The sequence below is a fragment of the Amblyomma americanum genome, chromosome 4 (genome assembly GCF_052857255.1).
Source record: "Amblyomma americanum isolate KBUSLIRL-KWMA chromosome 4, ASM5285725v1, whole genome shotgun sequence".
NCBI classification, from domain to species: Eukaryota; Metazoa; Arthropoda; class Arachnida; order Ixodida; family Ixodidae; genus Amblyomma; species Amblyomma americanum.
Genome location: NC_135500.1, coordinates 172723655 through 172746475, shown reverse-complemented (window position 1 = coordinate 172746475; position 22821 = coordinate 172723655). Strand labels below are relative to the sequence as shown.

Sequence of the window (22821 nt, the reverse complement as noted above, 5' to 3'; positions counted from 1 at the left end):
CTAAGGATATACAGACACACAGCACCGGTGGCGAGACCAATGAAAGGTGTCCGTGAGCGTCAGTGCAGCCACCTCTTGGCTCCCACGGAAGGCCTGCTTCACGGAGCATGGCCTCCGCGATTGGTACGGGCGGCGGTGTGTTTGATCGCAGAGGCCACGCACGGATTTGCAAGAGAGTGAGGAGTGGGGAGTGGAGTGGCAAGGAGGGGCGGGAAGGCGATCTTGGGAGGCGCGTCGGCGGAGAAAGGGTAGCTCGCTCGAGAGCGGCACGAAACGGGGTGGGCAGTTCGCCTGCGATGAGGCTCGGGAAAACGTGCGCCGGGCGCTCAAAGGGGTCGGAGGCAGGCTATCTCGCGTCGCGGCGCCGGGTTTACGCCGTCCGATCACTGTAATTGGTCGGCAGGGCTTAATGACGTTCGTTATACGCGCGATTTTGTACCATTGAAATAATGCATATTTTGACGGTCATGCAGTTCTCATTCGTTATAAGCGAAAGTTCGTCTTAAGTGGGGCCGTTATATGTGGGCTCGACTGTATACGGTTTTATACCAGTTGAAAAAGAAGATTGTACAAATCACGTATAAAAACGGATAGGCAGGGCTTTGCACAATCTTCTCCAAAAGCACAAAGCAGAGGATTGTGAAAGCTTGAGTGGTAAAGGTCGTGAAGAGCAAAACCGCAAAACAGGACGGGACTGAGGCAGGCGACAACACAGGGCGGGGCCTGCCTCAGTCCCGTCCTGTTTTGCGGTTTTGCTCTTCACGATGTCATACCAACTGGCCTACACCAAAGTCCTTCTATGGTAAAGGTCGACTGACTGCATGCCTTATCACCAAACTTAGCAATTACTATGCTTGGGCACTAAAATCTAATGCAGGCGATGTCGAGCAAATGCATTGGGCGGTAATGGCCTCATATCACGTGACGTCAACCGACAAGTGCCCAAACCACGGCCTATGCCCACAAGGCACCAGCTCGTGGTGCAGACACAATGCTGCCATTGCAAGGGGACAGCAGCCACTGAAACACCGTTACAACCTGCCCGACTACGTCAGCGAAGCATTGCTACCTGTTTACAAGTGCCTTGCTCACAAAGGCTTACTCAGCAGATGCCAGCGAGGACAAACGCAGAATGCAAATGAGGCGCTGAAGTGATTTGGTCCTTGATGCCTAAGACGAAGCATGCTTCGCTGATATCTGTTGAAGTGGCTGTCGCTGGGGCAGTCATGCAGTTTAATTCTGGGACACAGGAGGCTGCGTCATGCTTTCTGCTAGAGCTCCAAGTGGAACCAAACCACATAACCAGCCAGGGGGCTCTTGCCGAGCTATAAGCTCCGAGCGGAAGCGTGCAGCCTCAGCCTGCTTCATCTCTGCCGTAAAGCTATGTCATCAAAGAAAAACTGATGAACATAACTCGCCTGGGGCATTCTGAAGCTAGACGCTACTTTTTTTTGCACAACTGTGCATAAAGAAAGCATTGAAAGCATTGTATTTTGTTTTTTGCAATGTTCTCAGATTATTTTTGTCACATGGCAGTCTACTAACAAGCCTATCTCTGCTTGTGCTCATCAGATTTTGGTAACATTTGTGTCGTTTAGTAGCTAAATAGTTGGTGATTGCAATAACGGTTTCAGATGGTAGCTAGGTGTAAACATAAATTTGTTATTTGTTAAAATTTTAACTAAAATTTCAGTTCTTCAACCACAACATTGGATGACCACAACTTTTGAACTAGAAGAGCTAGGAACATGCTATTACCCTTGTTGCAATCCTTGATCCTTCTAGAATCTAGCAACATACAGATTATTAGAATCTATACAGCAGTTTTCTCTAAAACCCTGTCAGAAGCTCTTCTCATAATAAACAACATACAATGGAAAGAAAAAACATTGTAGAAACTAATTTTATATTTGAGATCAGCATGCTGAAATATATGTATCTACAAATTTTCATGGCAGTAGCTTCAATATTAAAAATTTTTTCTCAAAGACCCATGTCCCCTCTTAAATTTTTTTTCTGCTGGTCATCTAGGTCTTCCAAGCTCTCTTTCTTCATTGTATTGAACAGTTTAGTGACTCAGAGTTCGGTGGACAAAAACTTGTTCCAGATTCTTTGCTATGGTAACAGACTGATTTTTCTGACTTTTGTAATTCGGATTTGTGCGATATTTTGGGTTTTAGTGAGGAACCGTGATGCGCCTCATAGGAACACGTACTATCGCAATCACAAGTTTCTGGGACGCGAGTGTGCAGGAAAACAATTATTTCAGAGCAGTAACATAATCCAGTCCCCTGAAATGCATCAAAGCATGAAGGTACACGCATGCTCTATCTGCTGGCAACAATTCTACGCTACTGAGCCGCGAGGTAGAGCTGCAATGAAATTTTTCCCGAGAAAATGCGTCCCATATTATCTTGATCGCGATAATACATATTCATGACCAATATTACGCACTGTGTGGAGTCCGTGACAAATATGCGAGCGAACTGCATTGGGGGAACAGACTGCGCCCTCACGTTGCCCATTGGATGGCAAAGGGCATTTGTTGCAACGCACTGCATGTTCCGTGGCTGTGTCGTGTTTCAGCATCAGTGTTTTGAGTTGTGTTGCAGACAAGTGCAGTGTGGACGTGGCGAAAGCATTCCTTTGTCAAATACCAGCTAGTATTTATTGCGAGCGTAGCTTGGAAGATTAGAATTTTTTTTTGAAGTTTAAGGATTTTTTGCAATTATTTGACCTTTTTTTTTGTCCCGCAGAGTCAAAAAAATTGGTCATCAACTATATGCATGTACAGTAAAATCTTGATGGCACGATCACAACTGATGCAAATTTTGGTATGATACAAATTTGTAAAATGCCCTGGCCGAAGTGCATTGTGTACAAATGCACTCCCACGCCACTGCAGGTGATACGAAGGCAGGAGCTGTGACTGCAGCATTGTCAGAGGCTGGTTAAGTAGCATGCAGGCTGCTGCGACCACAAAGCACGCGGTGGAGTAGTAGTGTTGACCCAGCAGTGGTGAACATTTTTTTTCTCCTGCAGTTGCCCCGGGCCAGCCGCCAGCCCTGGACGTGAATGTGGGCGAACTTTTCTCGAAGCTGGTCGCTGCGGGTATCCTGAAGCAGAGCGCGGGTACTGGAAATGCGGCCGGGGTTCAGTCGGGAGAGCAGTACCAGCCAGTGGGTGGCCACTTGCAGAAGAAGAAAAGGAGGAGAGCACGGGGAGACCATGGCAGACAGGAGCCAAAGAAGCCGGTGGAAGGAGTTCCGCAGCTCAGTTTCTCCAGGACAGACCAGCTCAAGATGTGAGAGCTCGCCTCGTCAGCATCCTTTCCTCTTGTTTGGTGTAGTGGTATGACATCAAAGCTAGAGTCCAGTGGCTAGGCAGATGCAGCATGCAATATGTGATGAGCTGATGGGCACTTCGCTTTCTTTTCCTTGTTTATGTATGGGTTCGTAATGAGGTGGTTGGTGCATTCAGAATGCACCCAGCCTGAGCTGTCAGTGGCGTGGTGTCACTAGGGTGAACACAATACCATTATATATGAGTTTGCCAATATACTATTGCCTGCCTCCTTCAGTCAAGGAAATCATAATAACAGAGATAACTCACCAGCTTCAACTTTCATCTGTTGTGTTTTATCAGTTTCTGATCAGCCCTGAGCTTTTATGCTGAAACAGTCGAAGAGCCCAGAGAGAGTGAGGAGCAGCCCTCGTTCTGCCACAATTGATAAGACATTTGACAGAATATTAGCTGTGGTGGCAGCATGTGTCACTTGTTTTACCTGGATTATTGAGTGTGGTGCCATTGTGACCAGAGCCATGAACCCCCCTCACCCTTTACGTGCAGCAAGCATCCGAGTGTGATCAACGCCCTGCACGTGGGCACCCAGTGTGCCTCCTGCGGCCTGCGCTTCACGGACGAAAAGTGCGAGAAGTATCGGCAGCATCTGGACTGGCACTTCAGGGCCAATCGCAGGGACAAGGACGGCGCCCGGAAGGCCTTCTCCCGCAAGTGGTTCTATGAGGTGGAGGTGCGTGTCCTCATTACAAACTATCGGGTACAGCAGAGTAAACTTTAAAGCTTTGTTAGCCATGCTTGATCTCTGCAGTTCTTTTACTTCTTTGCCAAATCTAGAAATGTGGGATCCCACAGAGAAAAGCAATTTGTTTTTCTGCGCATGTACAGCCTCTTCTTCATTACTGCATAAATCTCTTTTCTTTTTTTCATTTGTGCAGGACTGGATTCAGTTTGAAGAGATTGAAGACCTGGAAGAAAGAGGTATATTCACTTACCTGCCTTTCTTGTGCTGGTTGGGTGGTTCTGGAACAGTTGGGATTGGTCGATTTCACCTCATTGGCATCGCACACGCAAGTGTTTCCTGATGAGACTAACTTTGCAGCTGCCGCCAGGGCTGGGCTGTTGCACTTTGAGGTGGCAACATTTAGTTGGTTGCCTATTTTATCTTCTAGTGATTCATTCTATAGTCGGATACAAGTCATGAAAAAAGCAGCTTTTTCCTGTCAAAGGATTGCTTCGAGCCAATGGTGTTTGCTGATTCCCATGAACTTGCTATAGTAGGATAGAACTTTTTTGTCGTGGAGGAAATCTGTGAGGCGGCGTGAATGTGGGCGGAGCTTCACTGCAGACTTAAGTTGTATCCGACTGTAGTGTGACAATGTAGGAGTAGCAAATAAAAAGGGATAGTCCCCTCCTTGAATTATTGGGGATAGTACCCTCCTTATTGTCACGCCAATACCTGCATTGCCACACTGCCCACAATAGCAGGTTCATGAGAATTGGCCAACTCCATTGACTGGAAGGGGGTTCTTTGACAAGGAGAAGCCTCTTTTTTCTTGACTTGTATCTGACTATAGTGCCAGGACTAGTTACTCGGAGATTCAGCCAAGTTTTTGATATCATTTGCTAGAGTGAGTACATGAAAAAGAAGACAATAGGGAGAGTGTCGCTGGTGGAGATGAGGTGATCTCGACTATGGGGGTGCTTTGCTCTGTCTGCTGAACCGATGTCATGTCAATGTCAATGCGTTGGCCCCTTTGGCTGTTGTGGCGCAGTGAAACTGCTGATGAAACCGGTCTGTTGACCACTGCTGTGTGGTCATGGCCCTTCTCTTGCTTTGCTTTGTTAGCGAGGAGCTTCTTTGAGCAGCAAGCCACGGTGGAACAGGACCAGAGCACCAACTCGCCCGCGGCCATCAAGAGTGTCCCTGCCTCTGGTGACGAGACTGGAAGTGTATGTTTTGGTTTTGTTCTTGTTTCAGTCCATCTTGCCGACCACAGAGCCGGCTTTTTTTTTTCTTGTGTTGAATTCATGCCTACTTTCCTGAATGACCCATTACTACGGGAGTAGCCAATTTTTCTACTTCTTTTTGAAAGGCAGTTTGTCAAATTGTGCAGGCATTTATAATGTAAGTTGGTTGCACTTCTCATTTATCCATATGGCACCTTTTGAAGTCTCATTAACAATTCTATTTTTATTGAGGCATGTACATGTCTAGCATAGTGCCACCCCTTGACTACAATGTTCGACATTGCATATAATATCAGTATGTTTTATACAGAATGAAATGATGCTTTCTGCTAGTTTTAATTACTATTGCGTGTACTCAAGTGAAGCTTCTACGAAGTACGAAGTGGAATGTACAGCTGTGATATTCCTACTCAGCCAGGCTTTTCCTTCTGGAAGTCAGTATTTCGAGCATAATATATTAAATTTAGATCATTGTGTGGGCTGAATTTAGGCAGGAGCAGGCAATTTAAAGGCATGAAAAGTTTTGGTCATATGGCCATCTTAGTACGCCAATGTTTCAGCGTCTAGGACAGGTAGAGATGTTGTTTTATTTGCTAAAAGAAACTGAAGTGCAACATTTGCAGTAATAAAAGCGGAACTTGCCCAAGCATCCGTTCTAAAGAATTGTTCAGTCGCGCTTAAAAAATTCATGATTTGGCAAAGTTTATAGGCCCCTGATATTCACACCTTGAATGTTGCTATTCCAAGTGCTTTAAAATTATTACTAAGTGCAAAATGGAAAAATGGCTTCGATCATTGCACTCTTCGATCATTGGTACAAGATGGTTTTGCATTTTAAATTAATTTTTCTGTGCTCCTGCAAACTTTTGAACTTTGTTAGTGGCCCTTATTCACTAGCCCTGTCTACATGAACCCGACAGGACCGGGTAGAGTCAGCGTCGGGCTAGGTGACTCGCCTCTGACTCGCCCCGATTGGTGTCTACATGAGCTCTGTTCAAGCGTGTAAGTATCGCAGCGGCGCCTAGTGTCGAGGTTCGCAGTTATCGTGCAAGTTTCCGGTTCCTGTTTTTGGCCTGCGGGTTCCCGCAGCGCGCTCATGTGGTCATACCACTTCCAAGCCGACGGTGCAGCTCCACTTCTCTCTTGCTCCAACTGTTCCTGTCACACAAGACAGAATTGTGCCGCAACGTCGTATCATTCCGTATGGGTGTCGAAATTCGGGTGAGGGAATGTTTATACTCGCGGCCGTGAATCGCTTCTTCAAATTCTTCCAGCAGTTCCGCAACTGCTGCCACGTCCAGTGGTAGCCGAGATTGGCCATTTCGGCCTGCAGATCTTTGAACACATCTTGGTTGCGCTGCCGTCTGCTGTCCAGTGCCTCACTCACTTTTTTTTCATTTATTCGCCCCAGAAAACATTCCATTTCCCGGTCGGTCCAAGAAGCTCGGGTGGAAACAGCGCGGGGACCGACGGTGGCTGCCATTTTAGTCGACTGATCACATGACCGAAATCTTTCCCAGAGTTCCCTGTTACCCAACTCCCTGACCCGACTGCGTGTACATGGTTTTTGGAAAGGCGGGTCAGGCGAGTTAACCTACCCTCTGTAGGCGAGTTAACTCGACTCGCTCTGCCGCTTATTTTACTCGACCTGACAGCGTCTACATGAACCCGGCAACTGGTCTTTTACCCGACAAGCAAACTCTACTCGACTCTATCGGGTTCATGTAGACAGGGCTACTGAGCCAGTTTGTGTACAGTGTTATTTCCAGAGGATATTTAAAGAAATGAGCACAGTGCTTAGAAAATTAGAAAAGAGTGCCCTCCCCCTTCCCACTTTCACTTAGGTTGACCAGTGGCGGCATTGCTATATTTACAGACATGTGCAGTGTGTGAAGAGGCTTTCCAGCTTTTCTGGGCCGAAGAGGAGGAACAGTGGCACTTCAAAGATGCTGTTCGCATCGAGAATAAAGCAAGTGTCTCTCTTTTTCTCCCTTTAGTCTGTGTGTCAGCAGCACAAAGCAGCTGCAAACATACAGCCAACTCCTGGTAATTCAAACTTGAAGGGGACCGAAAGTTTGTTCAAATCATGCGAAGTTTGAGAAAATAGCAGCCTTTTTAGTACTCCTGATATTGATGCAACCAGTTGCAAAGCGCCAGTTTGAATAAACCGGATGTTTGAATTAACACAAGTCTATTGTATAAACTCTATTGTATATACTAGTCTTGTGTGCACATAAGAGCAAGCCAACAGGTGGGCCCATGGGAAGGTTTTCAGTGCTGTTTCATGTGACTAGGGCTGTAAGAAATAGCTTGGATAGCACAGCTTTTATTACCTGCATGATGCTCTATTGTGCATGTTGTACAAGGGTCTTGATAGCTCTTCAGGTGTTGGTCCTAGGACTTGCGTTCAGATAAGGGGACGTTCAGCAGGGCTGTGACCATTTACCGCAGGTTTTTGCCTCATTACATTTAAGGCAGTGGTGTGGCAGCTTTCACAAAGTTGGTTTGGTAGTGAAATACCGTTCCAAAATTGAGGAGTTAAGGAGAAGGCAATTGATTAGTGTAACTAATGAAACACTCACAGAAAAATGAAGCTTTTACCAGAAAGATCAGGAAATGAAAGGTGGATATCACTGCCCGCCACTAGCTGTGTTCGTCAAAGGTGCACAAAGAGGATTCTAAGCTCGTTTTTTTACCACGGGAACTCGATCTAAACGCTCCGAGCATTCTTAGAAACTTCGAATTGTTCTCTTTGGCTGATTTTCCTATTAAATCGAATTAAATGTCCCAGCTCTTTTTTTTTTTTAACTTGCCTCCGAAAGTACGAGGAGTCAACCAGCGCGTGGAGTGCCTTTCATCCAGTCGCATGGCGGCTTCGCTTTTGCTTCTATTTTGTTTTTTAGGTTTCCGTGAATAATTAGTTTTTCAGTCGCAGATAATATATCGCCAATTAGGCCCACGGAAATAAAAAATACGCGTGGACTCTTTGCTTTACATATCACTCCACCGATGGCAGAGTGGCAAGCCGCATGCGACTGGCTGAAAGGCACTCCACACGTTTGTTGACACCTCCTACTTTTGGAGGTGAGCTTAAAAAAAGGCAGGAGCCGGGACACTTAATTTGATTTAATAAGGAAATCAGCCGCACAGGACATTAATTTAAAGTCTAAGTATGCTTGGAGCATGTAGATCGAGTTTCCATGGTTAAAAGGAGAGCTCAGAATACACTTTAGTGCACCTTTAACTAAATGCAATGTCTTTGACTAGACTTCTGCTCTGTGGGGAATTTCAGCCCTTCTGGTATTGAAAGTCAAACAGCATGTAGTGCCTCTTGGCCATGGAACTCCCCAATCTTGAAGATTGCAGTAGTGTCAAAACCCATTTAGGAGCTTAGAACTGGCTGCATCCTGTCATAAAGTAGGGACTGGAAAATGAAAGGCTGGCCTCCCTTGCACTTCCTTGCATCTTTCTGAAGGCTAATTATTTGCAGCGGCATTTCTTGCACTTTTTATCTCATACGGATGCTTGGCATCATGTCTGGTTTGGCATTCAGTTTCATGGTGAAGTGTAACTATAATTTAACTATAATCATACACCAGCAAAACCGTACTCTTAGTTCAGCTCTATTTTTTGATCCTCGGCTTGTGCTAGTGTCAGTGCGAAATTTGCTGTAATTATTTCAAGAAAGTAGAATGTTGGGCATGTTGGTACATTGAAGTGATAAAAAATTAGTGTGAGATATGAGATGACAGTGAAGAACAAAGTTATGATGGGCACCAACTACCAACACATTTTTTAACCCCACATTGAACACACAGAACACACTTCACTTCCTTTTTTTGCCCAGTCTCCATCTTTGTTTGTGATCTGTCAAACCAAGTAAGGTATGACTAACACTCTTGTTACCTTGCGTAGCTAAATGGAAGGCTTCTGCTATCTCATGCATGGTTTGGCCTGTATGCTGAAACATTAGATCAGCTTCTTCAAATATGTGGAATGTGCTGTTAGCACTTGTGTCATCTTCCTTCATTCTTGCCTTGTGCATTGCACTAATTTCAAGATATTCAGGTTATCCTTGCTCTCTGTTCTTCATTATGTCTTATTTCAACATTTGACTCACGGGCTGATGACAGGACATCTCTCGGTCGTGCCTCTTTCATCTCTTTGGGACATCTCGGGTGTCTCGTTTTGAGAGTCTTCTTTCGGTGTGTTTCATTTTTGTAGAGATGTAGCTACATTATGGCAGCATTTCGAGCCTTCAGTGTGGCGGCGTCGTGGCAGTGGCAGCGCCGCCACGCTGTTGCGTGGTTAGTCACGTGGTGCAGAGCAGCTGCCGGCGGTGCGGTGCCGTGGCTGATCGCGTGGTTTGTCACGTGGTTGGTCACGTGACCAAGTTCCACTCGGCCAGCTGTAGCTATCGCGTCATCCAGGTTTAACCAAAGCTAAACCACCGGCAATTTTTTTGTCTGTCTAAACAGGTACCAACTAGCTCATTTGTCTTCATTCGACATGTGTTGCACGCAGGGTGCTTTTCCTTATTTCTTTACCTTTTCCAGTGTGTCTCATAGTTAATTGTTCCATTTTTTTCCCATGAGTGGGTATCACCTGACTCAGTTGTGTGCAATTCTGCATTGCCACAGTAGTGGCAGAAGCTCACTGAAATACCATGTCACCGTCAGTGGATCAGTCATCAGCTGCAGAACTCTGTGAAAGATATTAAGGCATAGTGTGCTGTACTAGCCAGCTGTGTGAGCTCCAGTCAAGTTTTGCATGGTGCCAGAGGTCGTAATTTCTAAAACCGGTACCATTTTGATTCTAGGATGGATTTCACATCTATGCCTAAACGGTATCCCGCTCTCCTGTTGCATTATTTTAGGTGACCTTCTTGTCCACAATGTGTTTGACAATGTTTCGCAGTACCTATATTTGGCACTTGATTCATTTGCCTATTACATGCCAGATATTGGTATGTTTGCCTCCATTTCTGTGCTTAGCTTGTTTTTGTATTCTGAGATAGGTCACGTTAGTGAAAGCTGACAGCTTGCATGTGCATACTTGACTGCAGCAAATCAAACCAATTTTATTATTGTTTTCTAAGTATAGTTCTGCTCTCTTTGTTAATGCAAAATGCACTGCTTTGTTGGCAGGTTTACCACCCAGCCTGCTATGAAGACTTCAAAAGGGTAAATTTTTGCTTTATACTTCTTGAGTTGGCATTTCGTTTTCTGCAGTACTCTTTAAGTATTAGTGAGTTCCTTGTTCAGTTCAGTAAACAGTTGTTTCCTAGGTTGCAATCTGTGCAGCTATTCCTGCGGCTGTGGCAAGTGGAAGAGTGACCTCTGTGGTGGTAGTTTGTTGTTTGTTCTTTCTTTTCTACTGATGCTTTTCTTCTCTTTGGTTTCATGAAATTGGCGATTTTTTTTCAAGCCGAAAGTACTGTTGATTCAAATGAGGCTAATAAAAGATGCCGTGGCTCATGTCTATTGCCGAGTCTTTGCTGGTTGGCCGTGCAAAACAAGAATGTGAAGAGAACAACTGGCCTTGAGCGTCTCTCGATGCACTCTAAGCACACAAGTCTGTGCTTGGAATCAGCAAGGCTTGTTGCCTGCATTAAGCCCTCAGTAAACTATTTTTTTTTTACTGACTTTTTGTTTAGCCACATGCTTACTTGCACCTAAACTAACGCATTGTAAAAGTACTGTCCTTATTTGAGTCACTCGTTCATGGTGACTGCAATCTTGCAGTTCATGGCTGCGATATAGTAATAAAAAGTAACGCTGACTGTAGGCCCTGGCTTCATTGAATGAGGAATAGGGGGAGTGGGAAGACGTCTTCGTGGAGCTGCCAACTCCGGGCGGGTGGGGGGTTGCTCTAAGTGTTCCCCATTTCTGATACCCTCGGCGCTTCCAGGCGGCAGAAGCACCTAGTCCCGTCAAAATGGAGACTGACGAAGCTAAGCCGGAAGCTCAAGAGGAAGATAAGGCCATGGCGGTGGACCCCAGTGACCAGGAAGAAGCTGCTGGGAAAGCTGCCGGTGAGGAGGAGAAGCCTGCCGTCCAAAGTTCTGCCGACGAGAAGCCGCCTGAGGAAATGGCGGTGGATGAAGCCGCTACTGTAAAGGAGGTGGAGGAGGAGGCCACTTGTGGTGATGAGGGGGGATTGCCAATAATAAAAGATGAGCATGCTGGCAGCGAAATGCAGGACGATCCCGTAGTGGTGGTCGATAATCTTGGGGAGTTTGGGGTATCTCTGAGTGACACTGAACAGAATGGTGCTGAAGAGGAGCGCCCGCCGGAGACGTTTGAGCCAAAGGTTGTGGTCAAAGGCACTGGGGGCATTGTGATGAAAGTGAAGGCGGAGAGCATTCAGGCACCAGCCTCGCCTGTGCCCCCAGCCGCTCACTCAACGGCCACCGAAGCGTCCGACGCTGGCGAGGGTGGCACCGAGCCAACCCCTGCTCCCGACGAGTCGACAAGCGACGGCGAAGAGTTCCGGCCGCCTACGCCTGACCCGCGGTTTCAGTCACTGCCACCAGTGCAGAGGGGGAATGAGCTCTCGGGGCTCTGCTGCATAATGTGATGAGGGGGCCACTCCTGCTAGCCACAGGCCACCACTGTTCAATATTTTTGTTAGTCTGACTACGCACAGCGCAGGTCTCATTGAATACGCACCTGATTTTGTTGGTTAACGCTAGTCCATCTGCAACAACTGATGGTGCTTCGATCATTGCCATATTCGTGTATATGAAAAGATTTTTTTTTTTCTTATAGGTAAGTCATGAGGTTATTTAAAAATGGGAGCGAGGCTTTCAGTACAGCAGGAATACTGTGTTTTACTTGTTAATGTGAGATGCAATTCACTTTCATCTTGAATTGGCATACGTAAACAAATATGCTGTATGATAATCTTATTGCTGTGTAGTTCACTAATGTGTCAAAGCTGACTCGGGTATAGGACAAATGGAACTGTGTACAGACCCAGACTGCCTTTGTATGTATATAGAATTCCTGTAAATAAGTAAATTTTACTTTTCGTGTACAAAAGTGTACAATAAAAAAAAAGATCACCTTACTTCAGCGTTTGCCTTTACTGTTAACGTTTCTCTTTCTTTTTTTTAAACATTCATATTTGCTTTGCAAAATGTTCTGCATGTACCACACGATACCAATAAACTGGCACTGTTTTGGGATTTTAGTTGTGTTTCTCGTCAACCATGTTAAGGCCTTTGGCCTGCCATGGATGTCAATTTGCTGCATGCTGCATGACATCTTTACAGAGTAAGAGTCTGCCGATTAGGCAGCTTTCTTGACGGTGCTTGCAAGAGCATTTCGAAGGAGTACAGTTGCCTGTGGACCACTGCAAACTTCGGGTGGTTGGTGGAAATGTGCTACACTTGCTTTAATTGCCCTACTCCCCCAACTTCTGTTCTAATATATGCCTTAAGGCAGACTTGCACAATAAAAAAAGAATGGCCCATGCATGATATAGTGAGAATTTCGCGGTAGCGGAAAGCTGATTAGAAAACAGCCACTGGATACCAAGCGTTCAGAAGCATATTCAGGTATGAAGGTAAGTGAAATTCTTCAACTAATTCTGAACTTTCACAAGACTCCGGCATGTGTTCTTTAGCTATTCAAACGGCCAATCTGCTTTCAAGCAGCTGATCGCGACAAGCTGCGAGGCGACGGTGGCGTCACAGCGCAGCCAGACGGAGAACTTTGGGGAGTTTCGGCGTTTCGGAATGGTTTCGGGGTCACGACGTCACGAAGTCTCTTGACGTACCGCGATGCGCGCGCATCGCACACTAGTGCATTTGTATATGTTTGTGCTTTCCTTAGCCGCAACGAGGTGATGTACTACATAAACGCACTAATGGACCAAACGAGAGTTGAGATGAAATCCTGAAACACGCCGTGGCTTTCTCGGGAACATGAACGGTTCCCTTGTAGGGCCGAAGAAAACCGCAATATGTCGCTACTTCGCCACTGGGGGAACTTGTTTCTACGGTTCCGAGTGTCAATTCCTTCACGGACCGTCTACTCCTAGCTTGAACACTGACCTGGGAATACGCGATTCACAGCTGTCACTCATGGTGCGGACACCCGAAGGTGAGACCGTCCGCTTGCGCCTCGCCGTAGCCGTGCGTCATATCGACTGCTGGCAGACTGCGTGACCGAGTCTACCCGCGTTGCGCAACGCGCAAGCTTCCCCACACTGCACCACCACCGCTGGTTGTGAACAGCTGCACGTTACAACAACAGAGGTCCCGATGTTGCCGCATCCGAGATGGCTGTCGTAATTGTGTGAAAAATTGCACGTTGACGATATATTCGTGAGTAAACATTAATGATTTCCAATCTGGACTCGCAATGTCAAGTAAGTCCACCGATATGCTTTTGAAAGCTTCACGGCCTGTCTAGGCTAAACAACCATTGTTTGTTTTTGTGCCACCCGCAAGGTTCGGTTGCCTTTGTTTACAGTGTATTATGTTTTTAAGCTCCCAGAGCGCAGTAGGTATTGTGAGGTATGGTCGTTAGCTGATATAACATATTCAAAGGCACGTGAAGTGTCAGCTGGCCGCGGTCGTTTGGCGTATGGTGCGCTTGGCATAGGATTTACGGGCCAGTCGAGCGCGTGGGGGTGGAGGGCTTGAAACGCATTTTATCAAAGCGCTGGCTCCACTTTTTAACGTGTAAAGCACTGCTGGCGGAAGCGTGTCTTCAGTTGTGCGCAGTGATTAGTTCAAGTGAGCTGGCTGTCGGGGTAGGTGGTCAGAAGGCCTTGAACAGAACGTACTGTACGGCTTTCCCTCTCTCACGTAAAGAAAAAAAAAGGGGGCCAGGCCCGTACTGGTTGATAGCGGCAGTTCTGCGTTGTAGCATTCAAATTGACATGCTTACATGAGCACGCCAGTATTGATGAGGCGCAAACATATAACGGTGTGCTAAATAGTACCAATTTCAGGTACCACAAGTCCCGCCTTGGACCCAGTTTTTCAAGCTTTTTCGCCACCATCCAACCTTCCAGCCGAGTCCAAACTCAAAACGTACATGAATGTGAGTGTCTACGTTGTTGTAAAAGCAGAGCTAGAGTTTCGCATGCTCTTCGTGCTAAGCGAAGAAAAATGACGCGTTCAGTCTGTCGCGGTCATGGCACCCCACTTGTGACCTTGAGCTGAATCCGCGTTTTCTTAATCTCGCTTAAAGATGCATGACGTGTGCAGCATTTATTTTTATTGTAGCACTGACTCCAACTTGCGTCAGAAGCCTTGTATGTCGTTTCCCTCTGTGAGTGCTGTGCTTTATGAAATGGTGCCATGATTTGAAATGTGCACATTGCTGTGATAATGCCAGTGTTCTGGCTCGTGTAATTGCTGTGATGGTCACTTGTCAGTGAATATGTGCAGGCTGTGTGTTGTTTCTGTAAGTTCTTTACTTTCAGGTATCTGCACGCACAATTTCACCGTCCTCATTGGACAAATCCAAAATGTTTTCATCATCAAACAGCATCTCACCAAATGAAATTACAAGTGCCCTTTCTTCATTGGCATTGGACTCAGCAAGGAAGGTGAAAGTTTTTTAGCTTTTATTTTGTGCTTAAACTGCATGTTTTAAGGGTTTGTATGCTGTGCCCAAAGTGTTTCTTGTTGCATTACTTATTTTTTTGCTAGAATGAGAAATAACCATTTATTTGTTATTTAGCCAGAGAGTGAAGTGCAAGCTAAGACCTAGCAGTTTCCTGTAGAGCGGTTAGTGCAAGAAGCAAAGGAAATATTCTGCTGGGAGAAGGTGCTCAGTCATTAGTCTGTTTGTGCATCTCTGTCAATTTTGTGGGAACAGGTATTGTTTGGTTTTGCGATAGTTACACTTATTGTCTTTACTGCTTCATCTTTCGCAGACACCGAACCCCAGTGCTGCTGAGTTTGTACCCATGAACAGCATGTTGGGCCCTGGCCAGTTAACTCACAGCACAAGTACGCCATCATTCTCGCAGTTTTCTGGGAGTTTGAACATGACCCCTGGCAGCGGCCCTTACAGTCGATTAGCGCCTGGTGAGCTGAATTTCCTCCTTTGTTATAGCACCCTGATCGCCTTCTGTATAGACAGAAAACAATGAACGCTTATGCACATGTGGAGCACTCTGAAAGTGACATCTGTATCCTTAGTTGCACATGGTGTAGTGAATAGCAGTTTGAATTGTCTCCTGTTTCATTTGTGCTTGAATATTACTGCATTGGGACTGCTAATTAGTTTTGACCACTTAGACCATGCTTCATGTGCACCAAGAGTATGGTTCGGCCCTGTTGCATGCAGCAGTTGTCAAGGTAGGATCACCCCAGTAGAAAAACGACCTTGCATCTCTGCATCCTTTGTTGCAGCAGCATCCACACAGTGCTGCAGTTATATCAGGTTCAGCATTTGTCTGGATGCGATATATCATATGTGAAGCAAGAAAATAGCTGGCTAAAGAGTAGTTGCCATGATGTTTGTGGTATATTTATTTTTTCAGTTTAGGTGATTAAGCAGTGCTAGGAACTTCGAAAAGGGATAAGCCCGTCATTTATCCTTGCTGTATGCATGGTGGTCATATATTTGCTTAATGGATTTCCTTGATGAAATTAAATTTGTTACAGCAAGGCTATCTTTTCCTTTAGGCATCTTAAAATGGTACTTGCTTTGAAAGTTCAATATGCATAGTTTTCTTGTATATAGCTTGCCTCAAAGGCATTGTGGCTGTTAGGTTTGCGCATGATAGATGTTGTGCAAAGCAATGTTTGGTTGTTAGCATCATAAAAACCACAAGGTGTGTGTCATTGTTATGTAAGGCATTAAGCCACTTGTAAAAGGAGACATTCCTTCCACTGCCATAAGAGTGGACCATGGTTTAGTCCAAACTGCTGGAAGAGCTTAAGCTTGTACTACGAGTGTGCTGGTTGGAGCAACCTGCAAGTTTCACATGTTGGATCAGGGCTGTAGCTAGCCATTGTAAGGCTGTCACTTTGCTGGCCTCTTACTGTTTGGTCAGCTTATTTCATTTGGAGTGAAAATGCAGTACTGTGAAAAGAATGCATAGTTTTTGAAATGCTGTAGAAGTATATTTGTCTGCCTGTAGCGTATTGAAGCTATATCACTCTTTGAGAATTGTTGTGCGTAGGGCTCCTGAATGTTCAACAGTAATCTTTGTAGGCAAGCATTTTCTCATATTTATTTCATAAAAACACCATTGTTATTACTGATAAAAGTGCATATATGTGTAGTACCACAAGTAGCAATTGAAAATGCATGAGGTCTCTGTAGCTTCTTGTTTGAAAAACACCTGTGCAGTGTTGTATAATTTTCAGTACTCATTGCAATGGCTCAAAAGCTATAATGCTCGCATTTTAGCAAGGATCAAAAAGGCCAATTTACTAAGACTTCTATGCTTGCCAAAGAACCTCAGGCAGTCAAAATTGATTTGGGAACCCCTACTGCAGTCTTCTTTTGTTTCCTAGCACACAATGTTGCTTTGAGGCATTGATATAGTACACAATTTTCTTGCTTGTTTTGCTTGCTTGCTTGCCTGCCTGTGATGACTGCAACATTACATATTAAAAGCACAGAATTATTTCCTAAACAAGCCTTCATTGCTTTAATCTGATTTCCTTTGGGCGTGATTGTGATGTCAACGATGCATCGTAACAGGCATGTCAGTGTCAATTTATCAGGTCATTCTAAAGGCAGGCGGCTTGATTTGTTGGATAAATGTACCTGGAGATCATTTTCTGCTTTGTTTGCCTCTCATTTGCCAGCTAAGGATGTAAGCTCATGTAGGGTTCATGATAGAATAGGGTGAGAGACAGGATAACTCCAATAATAATGAAGTTTAATTACATTTAAGCTGGTGCTAGGGGCAGCTCAGATTATCTGTCACTTGCACTTACTTGAAAGACTGGTTTTTACATTGGTGCAACTTGTACCTTTCTTCATGTGAAGCCACTGCTGTCTTGCTTTTTTTGCTACAGCAACAAGTGGTAAAGTTGTGAAGGCATCTCCACACAAAGTTGAGAAATATGCCAAGTTGCTTGAACCTAAAGTATAGTAGCATTTTCAGTCTGCCTTCTATTTGAGCAACAAGATCAGGGCGAGAAGGGTGTACAACAAGCGTAGACTGCACTTGTCATGTGCCTTTTTCATCCTTGTGTGTATGTGTGTAGTACCCTTTGTTGATTATGACTGACAGACTCGCCCAACAACGCACTCCCCTAGACAGAGCACAGTGCAGCGCTTGCTGTTATCACAGTTACTTGTGCTGTACTGCCTACCAATGGCACGTAAATAGTGCCCTGCAAATGGTGGCGAGAGTGCCTTGACATATTTTTCTGTGACGCTTCTCTTTATAGAAGTATGAGTTAGAATGCAGCTTCGCCATAATCTACAACACAGTATCCATCTAAATTCTTTCCAGTCTGATTTGTTGGTTTCTCTATGCACAAAGTACTGTATGTCTTGCACAAGTTGCCCATACTTTTTTAATAGGTGGTGAACATTGCAAAGCAGAGCTTTGTCAGTCTTGGTGGCTTTTTCAGTCGTGTGGAATTGAAACTACTTTGTGCCATGGTGTGAACCCAGTGCAACAACTTTACCACAAGAAAAGATGTGAAATTCAACTCATTTATATCAAAACTGTAGCTGCATTCACCAGATTTTGATTTTATGCTGCGTTAGAATGTGTGATTTCGATGATTGCCTCTTGATAATTCAAGGTGTCTTGCTTTTGGCATACTGTGGACAGAGTAATCACACTGTAGGTTTGACCAAGCTGTGGTAGTAGTCTTTAGAAAATGCTAGCTCTTTTCAAACACCATTATGCTGACTTTTGCATCCCACAGATTTACATAGCGTTAACCAAGGCTACCTTCTTGTTACTGAGAGACTGTTATTTGCTGTGGTCAAAGCGAGGGAGTTATTAAGATGGCTGTATGTAGGGAAGGTTAATGGTCATCAACTACGCCTGTATGGCTGGGCATTGCCCAAATGTGACAGCACTGTAGCAGCATATAAAGGCACTGTAAAAATGTTCAGTAGTGACAGAATCTGTCATATGTCACTGCTTAGTCTAAGCAAGCCCATTTTGAAGCAGTGTTTTTGCTCTTGAAAACAACCTGAGAACAACCTAGCAGTGCTGCATCGTTGTCTCAAAATTGGAATAAATTAAACCTCAGCAAGCCTAAAGCTGCAAGCAATTTCTGCGTTCTACAAACACAGTGCTTAGAAGAGTACAGTTGTTGCACGAGGTGAGGCTAGGGGATATTTAGGGAGGTGGTATTCTGGGCTACAGCATAAAGAATCATTTTGTACAGCAATAGGCTCCTTTAAGTTCCTGCCAAGTGAAAGTGCCTAATGTCTTTATTGTAAGCTCATCATTCGTAGTAATGTACTCATAAAAAATTTGTAGTGTTGTATTGCGTGCCAGCTGCTTGAGAGCAGCTTTGTGCCAATGGCTCTGTTGACCTGCAGGTAGTAAGACCAATGTTCTTTAGCTAGACCACAGTACTTTAGCAAAGTACTGCTCACGCTTTGCCCATTGCTTGGTACAAGTATTACAATGTAGAATTTCTGGCTTTTGGTTTAGACGGACCTTCGGGGCTGTCATTGGGGAAAATGGAAAGTCCCGGTTTGTCCCCTGACGGTTCACCTCTTGTGAGCCGTCGTAGCCAGTCGCCAATGTCAGCTGGAGGCTACCTGAACCCCCAGCGGGAATCTTTTCCTCCAGCAACAGTTTATCAGGTTGGTTGATTTGTCTGAATTTGAGGCACTTGTGTTTTACCTTCTGTACTTCGGAATGTGTTACAGTTGTTCATTTTATGCCCTGGCATAGTCGTTGGATGAGGTAAAAACAAATACTGATAAGAAATAAATAAAAGAAAGAGAGGAAGCTAATAATGATGGTTTGCAAAATTTAATACAAGCATAAGTGACAAGAATTCATTGTTCAGGCAGTTTCTTGGCACAGAATGATACACGGAGTGCTGCTGGAGGAGTAATATGGGATCTGCCGTCCTGCAAACACATCACTTTTAAGATAAAAAACAAAGTAGCTGCGGAGAACCTTGTGAAAGCGCAGTCTGAATTGAACTTGGGATGGCCTGAACACTTGTTGCAGGAGTTCTTGGGTGGCACCACTTACTTCTATCAGCACGAGGAGGCGAGCAACTCGACGGAGGAGGGCCAACCCGTCCTGGTTCCCGAGTACCAGATCTACCCAGGGAACCCAGCACACATAGAGCACATGAAGCCCAAAGCCAACGCACCTTCATTTTTTCTTCCAGACGAGCTCAGAATGGTGTGCTCAATTTGTTTTTCATATCTGCTTGGATCAGTGGCAAATTTCCCCCCGTATTCCCTATGCCAATGCTCCCTTTAAAACTTCTGGTCTTATGCCCTAGTGGACTTGAGCTTGTCGTTTGTTTTCTGGCACCCTCTGTTCAGTTGAAAGCTAGTAGGGCTCATTCGGAGCATTTTTTTTATTAGCCAACAGATGCAAGTACGGGCACAAAATGACCATTTTGGTGCCATTTTCAAAAAGATATATCTGGGGAAAGCTAGTTTAAAGCACAGCCTCTTTTATACATTGATTTCTTCCAGTCATAATATTTGCCTGCAGTGTGGGCCTGCGGCATGTGCAAGCACATCATGAGAGACAAAGCATTTCGACTTTTCGCTGACGATGTCGACAAGCACGTTCATTTACAGTTTCTATGGCAGTTTCGGACATTTTTTGTTTTAGTGATTTCTTGGTGCATTCACATGTTATGCTTGTTCTTGCATACCTGTTCTGGTCATATTGCTTGTTTCAAACTCGCACAACACACTTTTGATCACGTCTGAAAAGGCGTGCGTGCATTGAGAAGGACATTGATTGCAGGTAAAAACGAATTTTTTTTTTTCCTCTCAGAATTTAAGGGCACTCATAGCTTGTTAATGTGTAGGCTTAAGCTGCAAAATGCAGTTTGTGGGCTGTCTTGCAAAAGCATGTTTAATATTTTCGAAGCTTGTTAACATAAATACCTGTCTCTTCAACACTTCAGGCAGCAAAAGGCGAAACAAAATATAGCATGTGCATGTTTATATATAACATGGACGGCCTTTCACGGTGTGTAAGTTATAGGGATTGTGATAGCTTGTTCAACTTACATTGAGTTGGGCCTTTTAAATTGTCTCAAGGCACCTGCTAAGTGTGCCCGAGTAGCTGCTGCTAAAAAAGAAAGAAATAATTATCTCTACTTTGCTCTTCCAATGGCAAAGATGTGTGTACAGATTTTATTTAGATTTCAATAGTACATTCATTTGGTATGCACTGCTCTTATCAATGTGTTGTTGTGCGAAAAAAGTGCTCATAAATTAATGGCTCCCTTCATGATCCGAGAAAAAAGCATGCTCAAATGCCTGAACCACTAAAATGCCTTAAGTACAAAATCCTTTCTTTCTTAAGTACAAAATACATGTCTCCAGATTTAATGGTGCTTTGTACTGCAGCATAGCACGCATTATTGCTGCTGCGTGGAGTCAGTTTTTTTTTTTTTTCAGTCGGGAGGGCTAAAGCCTTTCTTGTACCTGTTGGATGATAAAGTTATTCCATTCATCCATCCATTATGCTAAAACTGAGTTTTGTCGTGAAAGGTGTTGCTGTCTGTAAGTTGCCTAGCATTGTGTGAATTTCATGTGTTACGGTGTATAGATGTGCATTTTCATCTGAAAACGCTGCAGCGCAGGCAGTAAACATTAAAAATCTTGGTGTCTGCTGATGTGCATTCAGAAATACAGCAGTACTTCATTTGCTTTCAATCTGTAGCTGGTGCTACAATGTAGCTGGTGCTACAAAATGCTGTTTTTGGTGTTCTGAACACTGTTTTTAAGTACTAAGGTTACTGTTGTTATCATTACCTCAAACATGTATCGGTGCTCAGTTGCCTGCGGCATCAAAGTCGTGTCCCTTTGGCTGTCTTTGCAGGACATCTTGCACCGTCAGAGTTTAACCCTTGCTCAAAGAAACCCAGATGTAAACACTGGTATGTTGGTCATGTTTTCTTTTTCCCATTTGTGACCTTTGTGCTCATTGACAGCTGAAGGGATCCAACCAGTAATGTTGAAAGTAAAGAGAATGCGACTTAATGATGCATGCTGATGTTTATGGTTTCAGATATTCATGGTGTAGTATGTCACCGCACAAGTGGCGCACTAAGACACTCAGCATCTAGGCTGAATGTGCTTGCAGCTGTATTCCACAAGGTTACACATCGTTGCAAGGTGTTCTCAATGAGATGAAGCTTCGAATTAAAATTTAGGCCTCTCCTTTTCAAAGAAGTTCTTAAGTATCAAATAGCCCCGGGTTCATGTAGCAGTCGGTACTGCCAGTGTATTTCTCGCAGGTAATTTTTTGCTGATTTAAACTGTTTTCTGCATTCTTAGCATGATGCTTCTTTGGGAGTGTCTTATTTTTGTGGGGTTCTGTGTACTGCAGACCTGCCATCTGAAGTGGACAACTATCATAACATTTGTCCACTGGAACCAAGTTCTTCAAATGGGCCTCCCAAGTCAAGTACCTTCGGCTATGTGACATCTGTCTATAAAGCTACTAACATCAAAAACGGCAACAGCTACTGCCTGAGGAGGGTGCATGGTGAGTCGTATGCTGTTAACATTTGTCATCACTCGCTGTCACATTTTTTATAGTGCAGCTTTATGTGAGAACTAATGTTATAACTAGTCTTACAAAATTTCAGTGTTACATCTGAAGAAAATTTTGTTCTATTTATTTTTGTTGTATCTTGTGAGAAGCCTGCAGGCCTAAGACCTAACAAAATATGGCAGAAGGCTGGTTTAATATTCATTGCTTTCCTGCAGGAGTGATGCAGGTTTAGACATCCTTAGAATTTTTTTATCAAAACACAATTTTAATTTTTGAATTTTTTTTCAGTGTGGTGTTCACTGACATGTCTAGCCTGAGAAGAAAATGTAATATACAAAAAATTAAAATTTATAAATTTAAAAAAACAAGGATTGTATTGTTCTGCAGTATGTTCCTAGGAGTTCAGCAAAACAAACGAGGTCGAAATAGATAGTCATGAAGAAATTCGCTCTGCAAGGTGAGCATCTAGATAGAAAACCGGAATGGAGAAAAACGTCAGTTGTTCGAGCATTTTTCCGATATGCAGTGCCACCGCGGTACATGAAACAATTTTCTTAGAGTATTTCCCGGTGGATTTCAGCAGTAAAACCTTGGGACAGCATTGAAAACTAGGCATACGAGCACATACGTTGATTTTTATTTTTTTTGCCCATTTTTCATGATGCAAAAGCTGCATCATCCCTTAATTACTTGATGCTGAACACGTCTAGATTCTGTTTCTCTCTCGTCTATCAGCGCACAGCAGTTTAGAAGCTCGCATTCCTTTCAGTGCACACAGCCGTACTTTCTTTCCACCCAGCAACAAGGTTCTAAAATTTGCGGCCATAGACAGATACATCACACCATCTTGCAATGACACTAAAATTTGTCTGCAGGCACTTT

General features: G+C 44.3%; 2 protein-coding genes across 11 annotated transcripts in view; both read left to right on the top strand.

Annotated features, from left to right (window-relative positions):
- LOC144128656 (uncharacterized) overlaps positions 1-12458 on the top strand; it is a 44545-nt gene extending 32087 nt beyond the window's left edge. For 2 of the 6 annotated variants that reach the window (XM_077662228.1, XM_077662227.1), the window contains exons 17-23: positions 3043-3304; positions 3850-4033; positions 4239-4281; positions 5150-5253; positions 7148-7240; positions 10419-10454; positions 11182-12458. In XM_077662228.1, the coding sequence (XP_077518354.1) occupies positions 3043-3304; positions 3850-4033; positions 4239-4281; positions 5150-5253; positions 7148-7240; positions 10419-10454; positions 11182-11850 (1391 nt within the window). In that variant the 3' untranslated portion in view covers positions 11851-12458. Of the gene's footprint in view, positions 1-3042; positions 3305-3849; positions 4034-4238; positions 4282-5149; positions 5254-7147; positions 7241-10418; positions 10455-10558; positions 10753-11181 lie in introns of those variants that run through there. The other 4 variants (XM_077662232.1, XM_077662231.1, XM_077662230.1 and 1 more) reach the window with 2 other exon arrangements.
- Positions 12459-13020: 562 nt separating this feature from the next.
- PAN3 (Poly(A) specific ribonuclease subunit PAN3) overlaps positions 13021-22821 on the top strand; it is a 66483-nt gene continuing 56682 nt past the window's right edge. For 3 of the 5 annotated variants that reach the window (XM_077662223.1, XM_077662222.1, XM_077662224.1), the window contains exons 1-8: positions 13021-13379; positions 14236-14327; positions 14713-14838; positions 15169-15322; positions 18883-19037; positions 19414-19593; positions 21262-21319; positions 21772-21930. In XM_077662223.1, coding sequence (XP_077518349.1) covers positions 13202-13379; positions 14236-14327; positions 14713-14838; positions 15169-15322; positions 18883-19037; positions 19414-19593; positions 21262-21319; positions 21772-21930 — 1102 coding nt within the window. In that variant the 5' untranslated portion in view covers positions 13021-13201. Of the gene's footprint in view, positions 13648-14235; positions 14328-14712; positions 14839-15168; positions 15323-18882; positions 19038-19413; positions 19594-21261; positions 21320-21771; positions 21931-22821 lie in introns of all 5 variants that reach the window. The other 2 variants (XM_077662225.1, XM_077662226.1) reach the window with 2 other exon arrangements.